Genomic DNA, 23,320 nt, shown 5'->3' with positions numbered 1-23,320 from the left:
GGATTAAGACAAAACGAAGTATGGTCTACGCAGATTAAGGAATCCGGCGAGTGTTTACGAAAAATGGCACGCTTTTAAATTTAAAACGTTATGCTCATTTCTCCCGATTTTAGGAGGCCTAAAAGAGTTTACTACAGTCCTACTATAGTCCTATAATAGTATAACAAAACACGTTGGTGAGTTCGTGTCAACTTTGAAAAAGGTGTTCGTGTGCTATTCCTAAACGTATTATGTGCCTTCCATTAAAGGGAACGAGAATCTTCACCTTCTTACGGCCTTTCCAAGGAAAAAACAAGTTCTCAGGATTGAACTAGAGAGAAAAGATAAAAAGAACATCCTTGCCGAGTATGATCATTTTGAAGTTGGTTCCAAAGCGGAGAATTACAAGCTGTCTGTTGGCGAGTATAAGGGGCCTGATGGTAGGTATCGGCGCATTAACTATAACTTTAGCTCCGCCTACCGCGTTGCGTTAGTCGGTGATTGCTGGAAGTTTTATGAGCTGATATTTACACGAAATTGAAGACGAACTGGGTGTTTTCAGATAAGTTCGGCCGACCATGTCCAGTGACCACTTCAAATTTTTCTAAAAAAATATATTTTGTAGAGCCAATGCCAATCAGAACAAAACGGAAACTTGTTTTGCAAAAAATATGTTTGTCTTTTTGGAGAAAAATGAATTAGAAGCACTCTCACTGCGAAGCGCTTCCGCGAATTCCGCGAAGTTGGTTTTTTGAGCAGCTCTCCCCCACGCCCCCCCCCCCCCCCCCTCCCCCCAAACAAAAAAAAAAAGCTTTTGTTGCTACGGCTTTAGAAATATTTACTCACAAACTACGTATAAGATGGATTGACTCAAATGTGTTAATTTCCAGAGATAAATCGCAAACACGACACATTCCGCAAAAATTCTGAATTTTTTGTTTGTTTTCTCCGCATCTATAAATACTAGAACCATCAAACTTTGCCAGCGTATTGTCCTGTGTCTTTTTAATATTGGCGCTAAATATTGTTGTCATGGGTAGTGGAAGAAAGTTATGAGGAGTGTTCAAATGGGTCCATTTTATTAATTAGGAGTTATTTTAAAGCTCGATTTAAAAAAGCCATCTGTGATATTTTTAAACTCTTCCACATTAAGGCCAATGATAGATACTAACAAAATTCGCAAGAATATGTTTGCATTATTTGTGTGCATTTGAAGTTATAAAGCTAGAAATATGACACACTTCAGGCTACCGCAGCACCATGAATGGGGCGTGTAGTTAACCATAGAAAACAAATTCAGTATCTTTACAGAGTGTAAAAATACTCGAGGTTATTCAGAAAAAAACAAATTAACGGCACAGAGGCGGACGGCGGATTTAAAGTGAGAATTCTTAATGCGTGTTTGTATAAGAGTCACAGAAACTGCGCGCGGTCCAGAGCGATCGAGAGGCACTCTCATGTCGCATGCTTCGTATGGCCCGTTTTCAATAGCCGACGTCTAGGGTCTCTTGTACGCCACGTATAGGAAGGCGGCTCCGCTTAGCACATGTTTATCTCAGACTTTTGCCTGACGGTAACATGATATGGTGTGGCGAAAACCGGCGCGCCTCTTTACAGCATTGGAGCCGCCGCCACGGTAGACCGTGAGACGCGAAGAGAAGACAAACACTGGAGGAAAGCGTACCGATTGTTTGAAAGTAATAGCAGTGATATGGACTCCAAAGATAATGTTTACTTTTACTTGCCTCTCTCGTGGACCATCCGGCAGATGCTTCATGAGCATCGTCCATGAATATTGCATACTGCACTCCCCGCGTTTCGATGGCTGAATCGTACAGCTTAAAGCGAGTGTTCTGCCCTATCTCAAGAGGCACAGGAAAAAAAAGTGAATATCGAAGAAACTTTTGTAGTGTGAAGGATTTGGACATCGCTGTGTTAAAGAAGCATATGACAGAAGCAGTTCACTCCATTCGAGATGACGGCGTTTTGGCTCAGGACTGCTTCTGCCGCTTCAAGCGACTCACCAAAGAATATCCAGAGACATCTGAGCCTGACAAAAATTTTGTTCCTCAGGAAGCAGCCGTCGAGGATCTCAACAGATTCATTGAGTATCACATCTGAAACCACAGACTGAGTTGAAATCGCATTGTCGGAAGCCCTACGCAAAGCAGAAGAAGAGGGAGATTGAGACCATTCTCGTTAAGAAAATTTCGTGAAGCATCACTGGGTGAGTCTTGTTTCAACCCCCGACGAGTGCAGTCGACTTCCCCGAGCTCCGCGAACTCCGGAAAACGAGAACGTGATCCTAACATAACCATGGAGCCGGCGCTCGGCGCAGCAGGCCCACCACCTAGCCTAGCGCGAGGCACGCCCTGGCCCCCCATTCTGCGTCGCCATGGAGCCTGAAAACTCCGAAGCAGGCACCCCATCCCGGCGGCGGAGGCCATAATTTTGCCTGAGGACCGCCGCCGTGCCCCCGGGCTACCAGAGCTGCTGCCAGGATGGAATACGCCGTGGAAGGCGAGACGATCACCCCCGCAGTCCTCTCCGAAGAGGGATGTATTATCATCAGCGGAAAAAATGAAAGAGCACGCCAAACCCGGATCCTGAAAAAAGCAGAGCGGCTATGTTTAACGCAACCGCAGGCCGGATTGACCACCGCCCGGCCTGCTCAACAGACAGGCAGGTTCTCACTTGTCACTAATCATAACAAACCGTGAACCAGACGTAGAAGACCACCCCTCCCACGCCTACCGGAAGACGACCGCAAGGTCGTAGTCAGGCCGAGTAGCTTAAACCTTCGCACGACTACCACGGGACAGTTGCTCAAAGCGATCTGCGAGCAGCTCAACTTCCCGCCTCAAGAAACCTTCGCGAAGGACATATTGCGGGTCAACCCCTGCAACAACATTTTCACGATCAGCACTCCTGTGAAAGAACGAGCAGACGCCTATCGGAGCCTGCCAGGGTTCGCAATAGACAACCAAGACTACCCAGTCACGGCGTACTTCCCCACGTCCGAACAATCTGTAAGAGTGGTGATTTTCGGAGCCCTCGGCAACGAGACTCCCGTCGGAGATCTCCATTACTGCATCACAGAAAATCCAGAACTCCCCATCGTCAACGCACGCCGCATGGGACGCCCAGAGCGGCCGTCATCACCTTCGAGGGCACCAAACCGCCGAATGAAATGATATTTCAAGCCGGCATGTCGGAACATGTCTCAACTGTCGCAAGGTCGGACACCGAGCCGACATGTGCTACCGACCGAAAAGCCAACGCTGCCATCGCTACGGAAAGGAGTACCCGCCAACGGAGGAGGTTGAGCCCCAAGCTGCGAAGCAAAGTGCATCATCTGCGAACGTCCGCACGTTACACGAAGCCGCAACTGCAAGCACCGTTTCGTCGAGAAACCCAGAAAACTCCAGGACAAGAGGCCTCCGACTGGATTTCAGTGCTTCCTACTCTCGTCGGAAGACGACGACAACCCCGGGTGGCGCTCAAGATCCAGACAACCATCGACGCGCCTACGCCGCAGCGAAAGTCCGTCGAGGGCCAGGTCTACTTCCTACCCACCCCTGTACGATCGCGGAAGAAATAGCTCGAGAAGCAAGAGCAACGAGCGCAAGAAACCTCCCTTCTCGAGAGGCAACAGCACCACCCAGAACGCCGACAAACAGGTGAGCTGGACATCCAGGGTCTCCCAAGCGAACGTTGGGGAGCGCGAGTTTCTGGAGCAAACTAGAAAGCTGAAAGAGGAAAATGCTGCACTCCGTAGGCGACTAGATGAGCTTGAAAAGTTCGTCAAAACAGGTCCCAATTCTACCCCGAACAAACCGGCAGCCGCGAGATCGGCTCCACCTACTCCTACGCAAATCGCAACCAACAATGCGATGGATGCGGACGCTAACCGCGGAACTCTAAAGAGACGGGCCTGGACAGACCTAGACGCTAACGCTAAACAAGCAGCCAAGGCATCCCCAGACGGTGAGCCGCAGCCCAAACCAATAACCACCGTCACCTGTCAGGCACCTATGCGCAAAAACAAAAGGTTCGATCCACTTGAGAAAGACAACCAAGAAATCAAAGACAGTCTCAGACTAGTTGGAGAGAACCTCCAACAAATCCTACAACGCCTCACGGCACTTGACCGCCTCGCGGCCCTAGAAGCGACCGTGCAAATGCTTGTGCAGCAACTACCATGTAACCCCCCACAAACAACTCAATATGGCCCCTCGACCTCATGAGATTAAGGTCAGGCAGTGAAAAAACTGCAGGGGATACAAAAACAAACGTGGCAACCTGCAGCTCCATACTCAGGAACTATCCAAAAAAAACGTATGTTATAGCTTTACAAGAAGCCAGTCACCCGATCCAATTAACGGGTTACACGTCTTTCATTCCCCTGAACACAGACCCGAAAAAGCCAATCTCGGTCACCTTCGACTATCGTTCAACGCAACATCGCGGCCATACAACACGAAATCGAGGACACAAAGGTCCAATACACGCTAGTGGAAATCCCGTCGAGTAAGAGAGGAGATGGAAACGTCTACATTCTTAATGTCTACAGTTTACCCAAGGACAGAACAAAAGCAACCTCCCGCATTATCCCTAAGGCCGTAAAACTTGCAGGGAAATCTCAACTCGTAGTGGTAGGCGATTTCAACGCGCACCACCCTGCCTGGGGCTACCAGAAAGCGCATATCAAAGGAACGGCGCTATGGCAATCTACACAAGACGAAGGCATGACGATCCTTAACGATGTCAAAGAGCCTACTAGGATCGGCAATAGCGTCAGCAGGGACACGGCCCCCGATCTTGCCCTGAGTAAAACCATTGACTAAGCCACGTGGACAAATACGGGCCTCACGTTGGGAAGTGACTACTATATAGTGGAAACGATCTTCCAGACGGCCCCGTTCAAACACAACCCGTTACAATCGAGACTAACGGATCGGGACAACTCCCGCAGAAATTAGGAACAAGACCGCTCCAAAGGATATCGGCAACCTGAACGAGTGGACCCCCACCCTGAAAGAAGACGTAACAGCCACCACAGAAGAAACAGAGCCAAAAACCTCGCGACACACGACCGACCCTAAATTGAAACACATGTGGGAAGCCCACATTAGCTTACAACTTGGGGGGAAAAAGCAAAAACATATTCGCACCCTCAGGGGCGGATGCAGGAATTTCCTGAGGGGGGGTCAGGTGTTGGTCAGCGCACCATATGTTCAGGAAACCCCTCCCCCTCTCCCTCGTTTCACGCCCTAAATTTTACATATGCAGAAATCAAGAGGGGGGTCAGGACATCCGGACCCCCCCTCTAAATCCGCCCCTGCACACCCTCAGAAAGAGGGTAACACAGCTAGAAAGGAAAATAGAAGCGTACGCGTTCGAGCTCGAAAGACAGCAGTCGGGACAGGCATGCGACAGCGTGAACGGGCATCTGGGTAAGAAAAATAAGTGGCTTCTGCTACCACACTCACTTGACCCCACACAGACCAAAACGGCTCAACGCAATAGACTCGCTGATATAGTACACCAACATGCAGGCAACACAGAAGACTTAATAAAAAAAACTCGAGGATAGATACCTAAACACCATGCGATCCACCGACCCACTTCCCTGGTACGAGGGTGAGCCAAACCCAGAATTAGACCAGGAATTTAGCACAGCGGAAGTATGGTAAGCCATGAGCCAACTCAAAACAACATCAGCCGCGGGACCTGACGGCGTCACAAACAAGATGTTGAGAAATCTAGACCTTACGTTAGTGATGGACCTAACTTAAAATAACAAATAATAACAACTTTATTCACCACATCACATATGGTGGGAGCTGGAGAAAAAAGCTGACAAAGCAGCTCGAAGCGTCTCCAGCCCCCTCAACAGGTACACAGCGGGGGCGAAGTTTCATACAAGCGAGAAAAAAGTAACAGCAAAATCAACGGAAACAACCACAAAACGCTATCGTGGCGAAACAAAAAGAAGATGACTAACAGGCCACCAACTAAACATAAAATCAACAATGAAAAAATTTGCTCAAGAAAATTCCGCATTAGAACAAGACAAATGATAAACAACAACATATTTTATCAAAAGTAGATAGTCCCGTAACTCACGAGGGCTAGAAGATATTATATTGCTACGAGGAAGAAGACGACGGGCTGTCTCGGCGCCACGAGCACGAGCGAGGGGCTCGCGCCGGTGGCGGTCAGTTTGGAATTAAAAAGTCAAACCGCAAACGGACGTCTCCTTGCTTGGTCCCAGAACAACGCAACAATATCAACATTCGAATTTATGAAAGTGTTTAGTAATGTTGGAAGTGTATTTCTAATCATCAGAAGGCCTTAATCTTTCCGCGATGTATCAACCATTCATAAATCTGAGTGGTGAGTCGAATGTGTAAGCTGTCTTTTTCTGAGGGATGCCAAGCTTAGCAGGAAGCTATATTTCACAGGATATTCTTGTTTATACTTCATGATAAGCCTGTATTCGCGTTGTTGATGGGTGATTTCAGATAAGATCGACCAAAGGATGGCTAGTCGACATTTTCAAATCAACTGATGTTTTTATATGTTATTGTCTAGTGTCTGGTATGAACGAATCCAAACTTAGTTTTGACTAGAAAAAATACTTGGGGACAGGCAAAATCGTAAGGCATGAGGTGGTGGACAGTTGCATTAACGCGCACTGATGGAGGGGGCCCGTTTGAGAGTGAATAACTAAAGCGATAACATTAGGAGAACTCTAATACGTTTTAGGCGCAAACTATGGGTATAGCTTGCTTGTAATATAAAGTAATCATATTTATTTAAAATTTATTTATTTTTCTAAAAATTGACAAACATGCCTGCTCGAACGACAAATGGCAAACTTTGGAGGTCTGTATCTCATGAAATAATTTAATCATTATGATATAATTTGCAGATATTATTCTACTAATATATAGCTAATATTTAAAAAATAACTAAGGTATCTGTGTGATACAATAGTTAGGATATATTTAGTCAAACATGGAAAAAAAATCAAACAAAGAAAAATCCGATGCGAATAAAAAAAAAACACCACCCTCGATTTTTTTTAATTTAGGTAACCTGTTATACTCTATTTCGGCATTCATTTCCATTAAAAACATGTTGCATCATTTTATTGAGAAAGAAGATACAACTCCCCAAGGTAGGGTCCTTTTTCAAAGCCTACACTTAGCAGTGTTTTATACAAGAACTGACTCTGAGTTCCAGTTTCATGAAACCAACACACATCTTTTATATATTTTTATTCAGATGAGGCCAATGATAACTAAAGAAATCGTTCACACACTTAAATTAAGGAGAAACTACTGTGTACAAAGAGGTATCATATTACGGACTAGTGATCCGAGAAAAGATCACGCAGCCATCGGCCACTAGGAACTTTGTTTACTTTATATTCCTGCGACACTATATGCTATTCCCTCTTCCGCTCTACCTTCATCTCTCTCTCTCTCTCTCTCTCATATATATCCCTGATATATATCCAGAACAAAAACATGTTCAAGCACTCCCTTTCTGCGTGGTAGTGTTCTGTGGCTAGCAAAAATCATTTCCTCGCTAAGCTCACGATTATGGCAAAATAGTTGCCGGAAACCGCAGACGACACTCGTCGCTAGTTCTGGCAAAACGGCCGATACAATCTTTTTTTCGCATTTCCCCGCTCGCTGTCAAGGACAAGGGGGTTCGCTTCAACCAGCAAAACATGGCCGCCGACGCCTGTTTACTGAGCAGTCATGCCTGTCGCCATCTCACTCGCTGGCGTCACGGGCGATAATATCAGGCACAAAGGGGCACACCAACCGGCAGCATTATCCCCAAATACTCGAGCCTCGCGTAAATACATAGAGTGTAAACGCTGTCGCCATGTTATCGTAGTAAGACCGCCCCCCCCCCCCCTCCCCCAACGGGGGACTGCAGTACGCGACGGCGTACTAACACAACGGCGACGATATCGACATCGCGGGCTCCGAATTTTCCCATAGTTCTACTCCACGGGCATTTCTCGAAACGCTTGATATTGTGTACGCCCGCCTGGAAGGATTTCAGGCGCGTAGTTAAGATAAGGCGGTTCTCCGCGGCAAAAGAAAGCAATTTCACAAAAGCTTAAAAGCGGCGGCGACGCGTGTGCGGTGAACGCTTGTAGTTTTGGTGTAGACAGGGTGTGTGTGTTCTCGTTGTTGACACCAGCCGGCGATAAGGCACTGCAGGCGGTAGCTCAGTACAGCAAGGGCTAATCCGAGTGACCATCAACGTAACCCCACCGCCAACCCCTCGCGAACCGGTCGCCGACATGGCTCAGGCTGTGTCATGGACCACGTGGTAGAAGCTCGGGTGCTTTCATATCAGCGCGTGGAGGGACGACAGTGCGATTCCGGAAAGTCTTTTTCGAAGGCCGCTGACCACAATTTTTTGTCCGGAGACTTTCCCTCTTTCTTCCTTTGACGTGGATCAAGCTTTGCCGACAGCCTCAGTTGTGACCTCTCTTTTCAAATGTACGTTTGCAGTGAGTGAGCTCCTCAGCCTCGGACTTGTCACTTGTGCACCCAGTAGTTCTTTCACTTGGCAATTATATGCCATCAGTTGGGGTTTAATTTCTATTATTTATGTATACATTATGAAGACGTCCTGGAGCTGCGAACGAGTGTTTTGTGCAGATTACTTTTGCAAACACAAAAAGACTATACCAAAGCAGCGGAATTTTCGAAGTGTTGGCGAGTTCGACCTAAACTCGTTGAAGCAAATTCTTCCGCCTGACTGTTCCACCAAAGTGAGTGCGACGGACTACCTGTGCTACCATTGCTTCATGCACATCACTAAGGAGATCTCGATGCGAAGCTCAGAGCAGTGCCCTGACATATTTGTGCCAGCTGAAGAAGCAATTGAAGATCTAAATCGCAGCATACTACCTACAGATGTGTCGCCGCTGAGACAACCAAGCGTCGTAAGAAGTCGGGACAGGCCTGCCTATGTCAAGAGAAAGCAGACAGAACTGGAGCAGGTTGCTGTCAAGAATATACGCTCAAGGCTACGTATTGCGTACGAGAGGGACGCACCATCGGGGTCGTCCGAACCAACATGCTCCACATGCACTGGGTGGGTGGACAACTTTCGGCAGGCCATTGAAACCGCCACCTCTCTCCGGGAACGTTGTCAACTGCTTACACTCCTGCCGTCAACACTGACGAAGAATGAGGTTCAAAAGATGATTCCACAGGCCTCAATGTACCTCATCAGTAAATCCCGAAAACTCAAGGAAAAGCATGGCGTGTGGTATGAGCCGGATCCTTACACGAGGTGCAAGGTGAGCCCTGAGAACCTGTCTGCTGCCCTAGAGTACTTCACGAAAGACGAGCTACAATGTTCGCGCCAAAGTCCCAACCAGAAGGACGTCATCTCTGTCATGCTCAACGGAGAGAAAACGTTCGTGCCAAAGCGCTTCATGACACGCTCAATACGAGAGGCCTTCCGTATATACAAAGACAAGCCTCCCGATTCCGGCATTGGGCTAACGAAATTTTATTCGTTGCGCCCTAGATGGGTCCAATGTATTCCACACCAGGAAGTGTGCGTTTGTGTGCGCTGCGCCAATTATTATCTTTGTATTGCCGCTCTAGAGAACGTTACAGGCTCAACATTCAACACTGGTGAAATGAACTCAGCATTTCTGTGCGACCCAGCAACAGAACTGTGCCTTCAAGGAGACTGTGATCACTGCCCAAAAGGCCAGTTTCTTACACTCCAGGAACTTGATATCCCGGAGGATGAAGAGATTGTGCTTGCAACACGGGAGTCCGGCGACCTTGTGAAAAAAACTTTGGAACCTGAGACTTTCCTAAAAGTCATCCAAGTGACGGTTGGAAGTTGGGTACTTCACAACCATATCCGGCAAACGCAAGGTAAAGCGATCTACGATGAAAAACAGTGCATGCAACGCGGGAGCATTGTCTTTCATTTTGACTTTGCTGAAAACTGGACCATCGTGCTTCCTGACGAAGTGCAAGCATATCACTGGAAAAAAAAACAAGTTTCGATATTTACATGTGTAGTGACGACAAGAAAATCTACAAACAGCTTTGCCATCATCAGTGAGGACCTGTGTCACAACGCCGCTCACGCTTGCTTGGCTCTAGAAAAAGTGAAGGAGTGGGTTGAAGACAACGTTGCGGTATACTTGTACGTGACGTACGTAAGTGACGGCGCCGCCAGTCATTTCAAGAATCGCTACCAGCTTCACCAATTTGCAAAGGACGATTGCCCACAAGCCCAGTGGTTATTTTCTGCATCTGGACATGGGAAAAATGCATGTGACGGAGTTGGCGGACTCGTGAAGCACCAGGCCACGCTGAACAACCTGAGGGAACGTTCAGTAAGCGCAATTCAGACGGCGAGGACAATGGTGAGCGTTCTATCAAAGAAACTGAAAGGCGTGCATCTTGTATATCTGGACGAAAATGAGGTTGTTCGGTATCGTGAACAAAAAAAAGAAGAGTGGCTGACGGTGCGCGCCTTCCCTGGCATTCAGTCTTGGCACGCGTGGCGGCTCAGCAAGTCATCAACAGAAGGGACCTGTGACGTATATGTAGCACGGACAGTCGGATCTGCTTGGAAGCAACTTTATTAAATGGGTACCGCGAGGAAAACCTTAGCGTAAAGTGCCGAATTTGATTTCCCAAGGACTGCTCATTTTGAATGCAGGGACATCTTATTTATCAGATTTTTCTTCACGGGGTATTTAACCTACTGTTTTTGTTGGTGGTTACTAATAATTTTTATCTGATCACTATAAAAAAAAAATCCCAAAATGTTATCCTCGAGCAGGATAAAATATATCGGCTTGCCACGATTCATTCATACACCGAGAGCATCGAAGCTGCTCCAGTTAGGCACTATGGCATCCGTCACCTGAAATTGTTTGTAATCGTAAATACACAGCCAACCTAAATATCTTACTATTATATCTTTGTTTTTGTGTGTGGAAGTAAAGTTATTTATTTTACTCTAGATGTAAAATATACCGGAAGGTACAACATCACACTGCATCATGTTTTCTCAAATCATTAGTCTCTAATATGATACCACTTTGTACGCTTATGTAAAATGCTGTATATAGTTTCTCCTCCCTTTTACTGTGTGACCGATCGCTCTTTTTATCAATGACCTCATCTGAATAAATGTATATAAAAGATTTGTGCAAGTTTCATGAAACTGGAACTCAGAGTCACTTCTTGTATAGGACACTGCTAAGTGTAGGCTCTGAAAAAGGACCCTACTTTGGGGAGTTGTTTCTTCTTTCACAGTGCAATGATGCAACATGTTTTTAATAGAAATGAATGCCGAAATAGAGTATAACAGGGTACCCAAATTTAAAAAAAATCGAAGGTGGTGTTTTTTTTTATTCGCATTGGAATTTTTCTTTTGTTTGATTTTTTTCCCATGTTTGCCTAAATATATTGTAACTATTGTGTCACTCAGATACCTTATTTCTTTTTTCAATAATAGCCATATATTAGTAAAATAATGTCTGCAAGTTATGTAATAATGATTAAATTATTTCATGAGATACAGATTTCCAAAGTTTGCCATTTGTCGTTCGAGCAGGAATGTTTGGCAATTTTTAGAAAACAAAATAAATTTTTAATAAATATTATTACTTTATATTACAAGCAAGTTGTACCCATAGTTTGTTTGTAAAAAGTTTTAAAATTCTCCTAATTTTATTGTTTTAATTATTCACTTTCAAACTTGCCCCCTCCATCAGTGCGCGTTATTGCAACTGTCCACCTCTCCCTGCCTTACGATTTTTCTTGTCTCCAAATTTTTTTTCTGGTCAAAACTAAGTGTGGATTCGTTTATACCAGACACTAGACAATGTCATATAAAAACATCAGTTGATTTAAAAATGTCGACCAGCCACCCTTTGGTCGATCTTATCTGAAATCACCCTGATGTATTTTAAGAACCCTGAGTTTTTCAGAAATTCTTACCTAATCAACAAGTACGGGCAGGATGGTGAAATCCCCCAAGAATGGAAACACGCCAGAATCATCTTTATACCTAAACCAGGCAAGAAGCTAATAACCGGAAACCGAAGACCCATCTCCCTTACATCTTGCTTAGGGAAGCTCAAGGAGCACGTGGTTCTAAAAAGACTCCAAGGATATGAGGAGGATAACAACCTCCTACCCCCCTCCATGCTGAGATTTAGAGCCCACCTGTCCACACAGGACGTCATGTTCCAACTTAGCGAAGAAGTGATCCCCAAAAGCTCGAACACGAGGCCATCCTCGGATTGGACTTAAACAAGGCTTTTGACAGCGTGTCACATGAAGCCATCCTCACTAACTTATCGAGACTAAATTCAGGATCCTGAACCTTCAACTACGTAAGATCGTTTCTGAACGAGAGAACGGCAGAAATATCGATCGGCGGGACGATCTCGGATCGCTTTCGCATGAAATGTAGGGGGAACTCCACAGGGCTCGGTACTCTTGCCGTTCCTATTTAATCTTTTACTCATAGAATTACCCAAGCAACTCGAGGCCATCCCAAATCTCAGACACACTTTATATGCAGACAGTATCACCCTCTGGATCAATACCGTAAATGATGGGGAGATAGAAGGGACGCTATAAAGGGCAGTCGATACTATAGAAGCCTACGTCAAAGCGGTAGGACTAGAACATTCTCATCCCAAATCGGAGCTCCTAATTAAAAGAGACATTCCAAGGAAAAAAAGTCCAGCCCTCCGCCAGCCAAAATAAACGTACATGTGCAAGGCAAAGTCATTAAACAAGTCAACTCCATCCGGATTTTTGGAATGATCATCCAAGAGAACCGAAATAATAGCCAAGTCATCGAAAAGCTAAACGTTTCGGTCCACCAGACCATTAGACTGATCCGACGCATAGCGAATAGGAGAAGAGGCGTTAAGGAAAACGATCTATGCCGATTGGTGCGGGTCTTTGTTATCAGTAGAATGACCTACGCCCTCCCCTATATACAATTATACAACACGAGAAACTCAAAATCGGACACATTAGGCAGGCCAACAAGGCAGCCCTAGGTCTACCCATCAACACCTCCACCGACAAGCTACTGAAACTCGGCCTACATAACACGCTAGACGAGCTGACTGAGGTCCATGAGAGAATGCAAAAGCTCAGGCTCGCTCGCACCAATGCGGGTAGAGCGGTCCTAAAAAGACTGGGAATAAGCGCGGCACCACTGAACGCGGGCACCCGCAAAATTCCGTCCAACGTCAGAAAGACAATCACGGTAAAACCATTACCGAAAAGCATTCACCCCGTCCACCACGAGGGCAGATGCAAGCCCCGGGCGCAAGCTCTAGCCAAGAAAGTCGAGGGCCAAACTTACCTCATGTACGCGGGCGCGGACGCTTACCCAACCCCCAAGAGGGCGTACGCGATAGCCGCGGTGACCGAGGAGGGCCAACTCGTAGCAAACGCGACTGTACCTACAAGCTCTTCCGAAATAGCCGAAGAAGCGGCAATCGCCTTAGCACTAACAAACCCGCAAGCGAGGGTGATTGTCAGTGATTCAAAAGCGGCCATTGGCAATTTCACCAAGGGCCGCATATCTCCCATCTCCTTGGGAATTCTCAAGAATTACCCGAAAGACAGGCAAAACATGGAATTGCATGGTATGGGTGCCGGCTCACTCGTCGAACCCGGAGAACGAGGCAGCCCACGATAAAGCTCGAGGATCTATCGGCCGAGCTGTGGATGATAACCCGGACGTCGGATTGACAAGGGACGGCCTGAACACCTACCACGAGATCACTCAACACTACAGGCTCGAAAGGCTAACTTTCCCACCTCCACATAAGAACTTAACCAAAGAATAGGAGCTACTATGGAGACAACTCCAAACTAAAGCTCACCCTAACCCCGCGGTCTTAAGTCATGCATACCCAGGTAGATTTAAAACCGAGCGCAGCAAATGCGGTGGCAAAGCTACCGTAGACCACATCTTCTGGGACTGTCCGACAGATCCCCCACCAATATCGCTCCAGAGGCTCGCGCACCCGGGCCCGTGGGATAAATTGCTGCTCAGCTCCGACCTGGAAACCCAAGTCCAGGCCGTGACTAGAGCCCAACAGGTCGCCGACAGTCTCCATTGGCGGCCACCTTGCAAGATCAGTATACTCACTTGTAACTCTAGCCGACAATACAGGTTTTATAATCCAATCAAGCCTCGCTGCACCATATGAAGTCATGGAGGAGCCTGGAGCCTTCTTAGAAAGCTGCAACATCTGTCTGGAGTTCTTCAGCAACCTCAGAGATGCGTTCGACTCTTCTGATTCGTACCAAGAACGATGCCATCTGCTGACCTTGCTCCCCAGGAGTCTCTCCCAGCAGGAGATCCAAAAGATGATTCCTTCGGCAACTCGCCACCTGATACAAAAAGCAGGGAAGAACCAAGAGACACTTGGAGTGTGGTCAATTCCTGACACCTACACAACAATGTGGCTCAGCCCAGAGGAGGTTCAGGCGGCACTGAACTGCTATACCAAAGATGAGCTAAACTGCTCACAACAAAGCCCAAACAAGAAGGACGTTATTCTCATTTCCAAGGGACAAAAATAATGTGTCAAAACGTTTTATGATTAGGTCTATTCGTGAAACCTTTCGGTTGTTTAAGGCGGCTCAGCCTGACACGGCCTTTGGGCTAACCAAGTTTTACTCCTTGAGGCCAACTTGGGTGGAGAATACATCTCTGCCCGAAGTTTGCGTGGGCACGTACTGCGCTACCGTCAAGCTAAGTGTATGTGCCTTAGAAAAAGCCACTGGCCACTGGAATAATAAGAAGTGCTGAAAATCTTTGTGAGCTGACTATGTGCGACCTTCCATCTACGAAGTGTTTTCCCGCCCAGTGCTGTTCATTCCCAAAAGTTGAAACTCTTACTGCACCTGGCCTGAGAGTCCCAGATGATGACGAAGTGTTGTACGCAGCCTGAGAGAAAGTGGAGCTGATAAGAAAATAAGTGGGTCCTGTTAGGTTTCTGGAGCACCATCGAGAGTGCTTGAGAAAATGGGTACACCATAAATGTATTCGACGCGAGCGGGGGCAAAACGATAAGTGAAGCAAAACAATTCTCAGAGAAAGGTAATGTCCTGCTCCCTTTTGATTTCGAGAAAACTGGACAGTTGTACTGCCTGAAGAAGTTCAGTCACATCACTGGCAAAAGACGCAAGTTTCGATCCTCACCTGCGTGGTGACAACAAGAAAATAACGCGTAGCTCCGCCCTCATCAGTGGTGACACTAGCCATGATTTGGCCAATGCATGCTACGCTGTTGCGAACATTCACGAGTGCTTTGAAAACGTTGCTTTGCTGTACGCGCATGTGACGTACGTAATGACAGTAATGTATCTTCCTCCCCTGAGGATGGTTATTTTTTCGGACCCCGTCGTCTCACTCGAGTTTCGATCGGGACCGGGGGACCGTGGAACGCTCTGCTAAGCAGTGGTTGGTCTGCAGTTCTCGGCAGTCAGGAACCGGAGGATTCGTGATGGAGGTTTTGGTAAATATATTTACACTGGAGAGCAAATATGATACAGGGGCTGTCACGCTGCTGCTGCCGCTCACGTCAGGCCAACGCCAATTATTGCGCCTCGACGCCAAGTGCCTTACCGCGCACGGTAAGTTTTCTGTCCCGCAAGACAGAATACGCGGGGCCCTAGGGGCCTTGAGAAAATTACGTCTTGCTCCGCGCACGGGATTGTTCAAACTCATCACTGTCCTGGCTCGCCAGGACCTCAAAACCAGCGCACTGACAATGGGCCTTTCCAATTAGAGATATTAAACCCTATTGTCCCCAGTGCCAACACCCTCTCCATGTATATGAGGGGGGTCGCCAAGGCCTCCCTACCACCCTTTCCGCCCCCGCTCCACGAAGACGCCTCCGACCCGGCTCTGGGAACGGCTACTCGACTCGCTTCCCACGCAGTCATGTCAGCCGTTCCCGTAAATCCCTAGGACTGTGCCGCCAAGAGAAAAAAGTGAGCCGTCGTGGCGCCCTCCACGGATAGCTCAAGTCGGGTAGTCTTGACGAGCTGTCACGGCTAATCGAGGGGAACGTTTGCGGCATCCCTACAGTGATGGTACGGCAAGTCATTTTAAGAACCGGTATCAACTTGATGAGCTCACGAAAACCAAGTACATTTCAGTCAAATTGCTATATTAAGCTACTGGGCATGGCAAGAACGCCTGCGATGGGATTGGAGGCCTCGTCAACACCATGCAACTTTTTTCCATCTATGGGGGCCTGCCACATCAGCTATTAAGTGCGCGTCAGATATGGTGGACGTCCTCAAAACAAAAGTACTGAACGTTGCACTAATTCACCTGCCGAGGCCGGACGTGCCTGGAATTCAAACTTCAAAATTGAGAAATGGGGATTCCGTCCGGCCCGTGCCTGGAATTCAAACCTGGCACTTCTTGCAGTGCACACGCGCCAACCCACTGCGGCACGAATTGCTGGTATCAAGAACGCGACCATCTGCAAAGAAGCCACTTCGGAAATAAGACTCGCTTCCACCAGTGTCTGTGAGCAGTGTAGTGCAAAGCGGCAGAAACTAACCACATAAAAATCTGATGGCTATAAGAACTCTGAAAACAATTTTTGCACACCAGGTACCTTTCAGTATTTATCTTCTCTTTGCGTTTTACGACCTGTGGGTACCTTTTCGAAAACGCAGTCCAACTTTGTGGGGTGAAACGGTTCTGAGCTTTTATTATCCGTCTGAAGGCGACTGCGCATGGAGGGAAGAAACCTGACCCCAAGGCCCGGCCGGCGCGCCCCGCTGTTTACACCAACGCGCGCCTGAGAGCCAGGTGGAGCGCGCTAGGGTGCCTCGATGTCTGAGATAGACAAGTGTTAAGCAGAGCCGCTACGGCCGCTTCCTTTATGTGGCGTACACCCACCGGCTTTTGAAAACAGGCCCTGCGAAGCATGCGACATCAGAGAGCCTTTCGATCGCCCCGGACCGCACGCATTTCCTTCGACTCTTATACAAAAACGCACTAAGAATTCTCAATCTAAAACCACCGTCCGCCCCTGTTCCTTCAATTTTTTTTTGACAACCCTCGAGCATTTCTGCACTTCGTAAAATTAATTAATTCGTTATCTGTGGGTATCTACACCCCATTCACGGTGCTGCGGTACCCTCAATTTGGTCATACTTCTAGCTTTATAAATTCAAATGCACACAAATAATGCAACATGTTTTTTGCAGATTCTGTTATTACCTATCATTGAAACTCACACTTGTGCCAAAGCCCCATCACATTATTGGACTGGTTTCCAAATTTCCACACTATCTCTTTTAACCACCTAAGGCTCCTCCCCCTTCTCCAAGCCGGGTAGCGACTCGCCCCGTACAGGAGGCCAACATCTCTCCCGGCCTTCCCTTTCCTTCTCTCGACCTCACAAAAAGAAGAAGAAGAAGAAGCATTCATTTGGGAGAGTTAAAAAAATCGAAAATGGCCTTTTTTTCAAATGAGTTTCAAAATGGCTCGTAATTATTAAAACTACCCCATTTGAGCGTTTCACATAAATTTATCGCCCAGGGCAACCATATTTAACGCTAATATTAACAATATACAGGAAAACACGCTGGTAAAGTTTGAAAGTTCTGGTATTTATAATTACGGAAAAGAAATAAATATAAATATTTTTGAGGAATGTGCCATGTTTGCGATTTTTTTCTAGAAATTACCAACGTCGATACTTGATTATAAATATTTTGAGTTCATCCCCCTTATACGTAGTTTTTCAGTAAATATTTCTAGACCTACAGCCACAACAGTGTTTTTGGGAGAGGTGACCCAAATACCAACTTCGCGTAATTCACAGAAAGCTCTTCGCACTGAGAGTGTGCTTCTAACTTTTTCCGCATGGACAAAAGTTTTTTTCGCAAAACAGATTTCATTTTTTTTTTTCTGATGGGCATTGTGTTTAAAAAAATTTTTTTTGGTAAAAATTAAAAATGGTTATTGGACCAGGGTGTAAGATAGACAGGTGGGGAAACGAGAGCCAAATGAGTGACCGCATTGTGTCCCCCTCGGTTTTCTCTTTTTCTGTGGCGCCATCTATGTGGAGCACCGCGAACTCTCACTCCGGGTGGGCGACCGGTGGCGACCGACTAAACTGACGGAGATGGTTTCTCGTGGATTTTTGATGGAGGACCGTCGTGCTCTCGGTTTATTTTGCGCACTTTCCCATAGAGTTTCATGCAAATCCGATTCCGATTTTTTTCCTCTCGCCGCAGCGCCATCTGTCGAAAGTCGGGGGTACCCGCAAGCAGACGAGTACACAATCCGGTCACAGCACTGCGGTAGGCTTCTATGGGACGTTTCCCCACCTGCCTATCTTACACCCTACATTGTGCATAGTTGGCCGAACTTCCAGCCTCGTGGAAGCTTCCACTAAGGTGTAGCGACTTTCCTCCCTCCCCTGCCCTCCCCAATTTTATTTAGGATCGTATGTGTGAACCTTAAGGATTCTGGTGTGTACCAAAGTTACTAGATCAAATTAAAGCGTTGGTGCAAACCGTGTCTGTCACGTGCTAGAGAAAACAAAGAGTCGCAACATTTAGAAATGACAGGTCACGATTATGCATTATGCTTTTCCTTAACCCTTTGAGTGTCGTGTCCCGCCCCCCCCCCCCCCCCCTTTCCGCATTCCGAACGCAAGTTTTAGTCTCAGTAACAGATTCTCTGCAAATAATATTTATTAATAACCTATAGTCTATTTTATGTGCAAATTGCATTCGGATTATGAATGCTATTAACCTATGGCGTTTTTCGCGTATTGTACTTTTCGAGACGCGGTATTGACACCTCGTTCTCGCAACTTAAGATCCATTTTTTAAGCGGTCTTACTCGGTCTTTGTTTACCAGAAACTGCAAATTTCTCGTTTTTACAGTCATCAAATATCCAGTTCATTAGTAATTTTTGTATCTCAGTGCTTGCCATGACGCGCGAAGTAGAACGGCATAGATGCGGAATCCTGTATCAATCATGCAGGAGCATCCCGAAACAAATATTTTTGGTTTCCAATAGCTGATAGTATGGTGCCTGGAGCGCGTCTTCGACTGGTGTGTTTAGCGTCCTATCCCGCCCATACATCAAAAGTGGTCCCGATGTGGCAACAAATGACGCGAGTGTCATGCTGTTGCCTGTCGCGATCCTGGCGGTTGGCCGTAGAAATGCTGACTAAAAAGCACGAGCGAACGTGAGTGTCGCTGTCGTCACGGCGTCCCTTTAGGCGTCCCAACTTCCGGCTGCACTAGATTCCGTGAACTGTCACAGTGGAAAGCGACCTGCAGCAGAACAGGCATCTGCTACATACACCATAACTGTTGAGACGCCACCAGGGTCGCGACCGGCGACAGCATGACACTTTTATGACGTCATCAGGCGGAAATCGAGGGACCACTTTTTTGGCCGCGGTAAACACACCAGTCAAAGACGCGATCCAGGCACCATACTGATAGTGAACAGTTCTCAGCACAAATAAAATCACTAAAACGCAAGCCAAAAACCTTTGAACCGGTGGCAGCGCTCAATAGAACACGGAAGGCGAACGAAAACCTACGGAACGACGTAATCTAAAAATAAAGTCTAAAATAAAAATATCCCTTTTGGCTCGTACCACGTAAAGGCAGTGGCTCTAGCAATGCGTTCATAGTCGGTCTCGCTTCGCTGCCATCCTGCAAAAGCAGACAACTTAAGAAGCGCGAAACATGGCGAATCTCGAGCATCTCATTATCGCTCCCCAGCCAATGAGACTGCGGCAACAGTTCGTAAGAACGCTGAACTAATACTCTCGTAGCGAGGAGCGTATGCAAGAGCCTTCGTCTCGGAAGCAGTCGGTGGCTATACTTGACGTTCCACTCAGACGTATCCGTGAAACGTGACAGAGCGTTCATCTGTTTCCTGATAAATTCAAGGTGAAGAGTAAAAGGGAAAGCGTAATGCCTTGTTGCGCAACGTCTCAAGAAAACTTGCCTAGTGAAGACCATAAACACATTGTGCATTAATGGAGGAATAGCTGAGCGCAGTGAACTTTTTTTTCAGAAAGTAGTTGTGGGCTTACTGGTACTCTAATTCTACCTAGCGGCAGAAGTTCTCATGCACGTGGGTTATAGCGGGCTAGAAGGGGCGGTGTGAATATTGCACAAGACAGAGCGGTCCCTCGATTCATGCCCATAAAGAGTAGCAGAATCGGTATGCTAGAAGCAGTTCCAAAGGATGAACTGGTAGTGGATGTCGTGCTCCTGCTTCCAGTTTATCAATGGCAGCGTGCTGATAGAGACACACGAGGCATGAATCGTGGGACCTCTTTCTGCCGCTGTGAGAAACAAGTGACAGCCACACCTACCCTCTAGCTCACTATGCTTTAGTAGAGCACGGCCTCCAATAATCTTGGCGCAGAATGCCCTCCTCCGGCAATGGCATTCGATAAAAAAAGAATTAAAAAAAGAACTCTGAGGAAGGACGGACTTCAAACCCAATAAACATTGTAAAGAAACAAAATCGAACGTCCGCCTTCTGTCCTAGCTGTAAGGATTGTGCCTTGCTCGTCTCCGCCTTCCTCGGATGCCATTTCCGACGCTAGCACGCGAGGAAAGCGCTCTCTGAGGCTAGCGTCTCGCGTCTTGGCCACTTTCTTTATGTTGTCTGAAACGCCAAATCTGTGGCGCTTTAATCGCCAGAACTGAAAGAGGAAAAAAATAGCTCGCGGTTATTTTAGTTGCGCGGAGGCGCTAGGTAAAGTGCCACTTGGAGGAACAACGTGGAGCAGCCATCGCCAATCTGCATGAAAGTTAACGAGGACCTATAGCTATAGCAAAAAAAAAAAGTGATAGTACTACATAACAAAATATTGAGGCTTTTAGCTGATCTCACGAAGGAACTGCCAGGTTTCTGAATGTTTGCTTTCTGATTCTACGATCGCCACAAAAAACCCGAACCATATAAAGGCAATACTGTTTTGATATAAAGCTGTCTTGATAGATGACATCACGTGATTAGAAGTGAGCCACCTGACAGCTTGACCTCACGTGACACCATGACAACATTCGAGGTTGGTCATCTTGGTTTTAAAAGCGCACAAAAGACGGGGACAGAGTAAGAAACACAAACGACGGACGAGCGCTCACTCTCAACTGATAGGTTTTATTGGAACCTCAGAAAACACAAAAAGCATTTCCCCTCCCCCCAGATCGCTCATGCGCACCGCAGCTCCTTGTTGTCAAACCACACATCTTAAAAACTGTAAAATCACGATGCTTACGTGTTGACACGTGTCGTTGTCTTTAGAAACGCCAACTCGGCCTCAGTCAATGCAAGGAAGGGTTGGCTTATGCACCCCTCTCCCCGAGAAGCTATCTGAAAGGCCTCCAAGATCTCTCTCGCCCTCTGTTCTTTATACGTGCCCAAAATATATGTGTCACCGAACGCTGAAGAGCAGCCGCACCTGTCACAGTGGACAGCCAGGTGGTCCGACGGAGTCGCTCGAAGAGAGGCACGATGCTCCCTAAGCCTTTCATAAACACAGCGACCAGTTTGGCCCACGTACACTTTGCCACAGGATAGAGGAATGCAATACACCACACAAACCCGACATCGAACAAAACAGTTCGCATGTTTTTTTCCACAGGAAAATTCACCTCTCTTCTTCCCCTCCACCGACTCTCGGACCCTCAACACAATTGAAGTAATTTGTTGGGAGCCTTAAACACCACCTGTACGTCGTACCGCCTCGCAACATTCTTAACATTGTGCGAAACACCGTGTAGGTATGGGAGCACCACCGGTCTCTTCGACCTTTCCCGTGGTGCCCGGCTGACAGGACCTTTCAAACCCTTCATCAGCCCCGCCGACACTTCCCCGATTTTTCGTAAAGGAATACCTGCTTCCGTCAATTTCCTCACTTGATCATTGAAGCTTTTCTCCACCACGTGAAAGCATGATTTCTTAAGGGCCGAACCAAGGCAAGACGCCGCGATGCCTCTTTTTACTATTTTCGAGTGCGCCGACTCGTACGGCAGGAGCGCTTTTCTTGAGCGGGGACTAAAAGCCCAACAAACATGGTTGCTTGACAAACGGAGAGACAAATCCAAAAACTGAAGGCAACCCTCCGACGGTGTCTCGAAGGTAAACTTCAGTCCTTTCCCAAGTTTTTCGAAGACTGACGACACTTTGGCTACAACATCCGCCCTACCGTTGACTTCAACAAAAACAAGGTAGTCGTCTACATATCTAAACATTTTTATGACACCCTCAACCTCCAGTGCACCCTCGAGAGAAACATCGAGCTGTCCAAGGAAAATGTCGCTAAGAACCGGCGCCACACAAGAACCAATGCATATGCCCATTCCTTTGCACAAAAACTCGCTTCTCCCACTGAACCAACATGGACTTCAAATAAGAACTGAGTAATTCCAAAAAACCCTCCACTGTAACTCCGCAGGAGCTTCTGAACTTGACCTCCCCCGTCGCGTCAATGTAGTCGTTGACAGCGGCTAGTAACTCCTTTTGTGGAATCGAATCAAATAAATCTTCCACGTCCACAGAGAAGACTCGGCAAGATTTCGGGTTGTCATCCTTAAGATAGCTGATGACGGCATCAGAGCTGCGTATCGCAAAAGGGTCACAGATCGACAACGTGGACAGCTGTTTCTGACGAAAGCCCGCCACCGCCCTTTGCCAAGAGCCCCTTTCCGTCACTATGACCCTGAATGGCCAGCCAGCTTTGTGGGTCTTGGCTGTAAAAAAGGCATCGAGGTTCATGCCCTTACTCCGGTTGACCAAACTGCCCAAACGTTTTAGGTCAAGCCGGTCACATAGGACTTTTGCTTCTTCTTTAACTTTCTTGAGACACACCCCCCTAACCTCTCGGAAATTCTTTTCTAGAGCCAGCCTTGCCTTATATCGAAACTCGCCCTTCGGGAGCACAACGAACGAACCCTCCTTATCCGGCACAAGGACACTTAGATTCAAGTTCACCAAAGAGTCAGCCACAGACGTCAGGTTTACCGTCCTTCCGTTTTTTCCATGTGACCGAACCAAACAGTCAACACCCTCACTGACACATCTGGGTTTTTCCTCCTCTCCCACACGGTCCGCTACAGTCCTCACCAGCGACACCAGCTCCGGTGCCTTCAAGTCAGGCTGGAGTGAAAACTTGGGCCCTTTTGCCAGCACCTGCCCGACAGCAGCCGGAAGCGCCGATGGCTCACCCATAGTCATCACAGGACAGGGGTCTGC

At 47.2% G+C, this 23,320-nt stretch overlaps 1 protein-coding gene across 1 annotated transcript in view; it reads left to right on the top strand.

The window, feature by feature from the left end:
- LOC120843768 (techylectin-5B-like) overlaps positions 1-23,320 on the top strand; it is an 88,743-nt gene that overhangs the window by 52,915 nt on the left and 12,508 nt on the right. The window contains exon 4 of the mRNA XM_040215216.1: positions 249-419. Within this exon, the coding sequence (XP_040071150.1) occupies positions 249-419 (171 nt within the window). The remainder of the gene's footprint in view (positions 1-248; positions 420-23,320) is intronic.

The sequence above is a fragment of the Ixodes scapularis genome, unplaced genomic scaffold, assembly GCF_016920785.2.
Source record: "Ixodes scapularis isolate PalLabHiFi unplaced genomic scaffold, ASM1692078v2 ptg000720l_1___fragment_3__unscaffolded, whole genome shotgun sequence".
NCBI classification, from domain to species: Eukaryota; Metazoa; Arthropoda; class Arachnida; order Ixodida; family Ixodidae; genus Ixodes; species Ixodes scapularis.
This window is presented reverse-complemented; position numbering and strand designations above follow the sequence as displayed.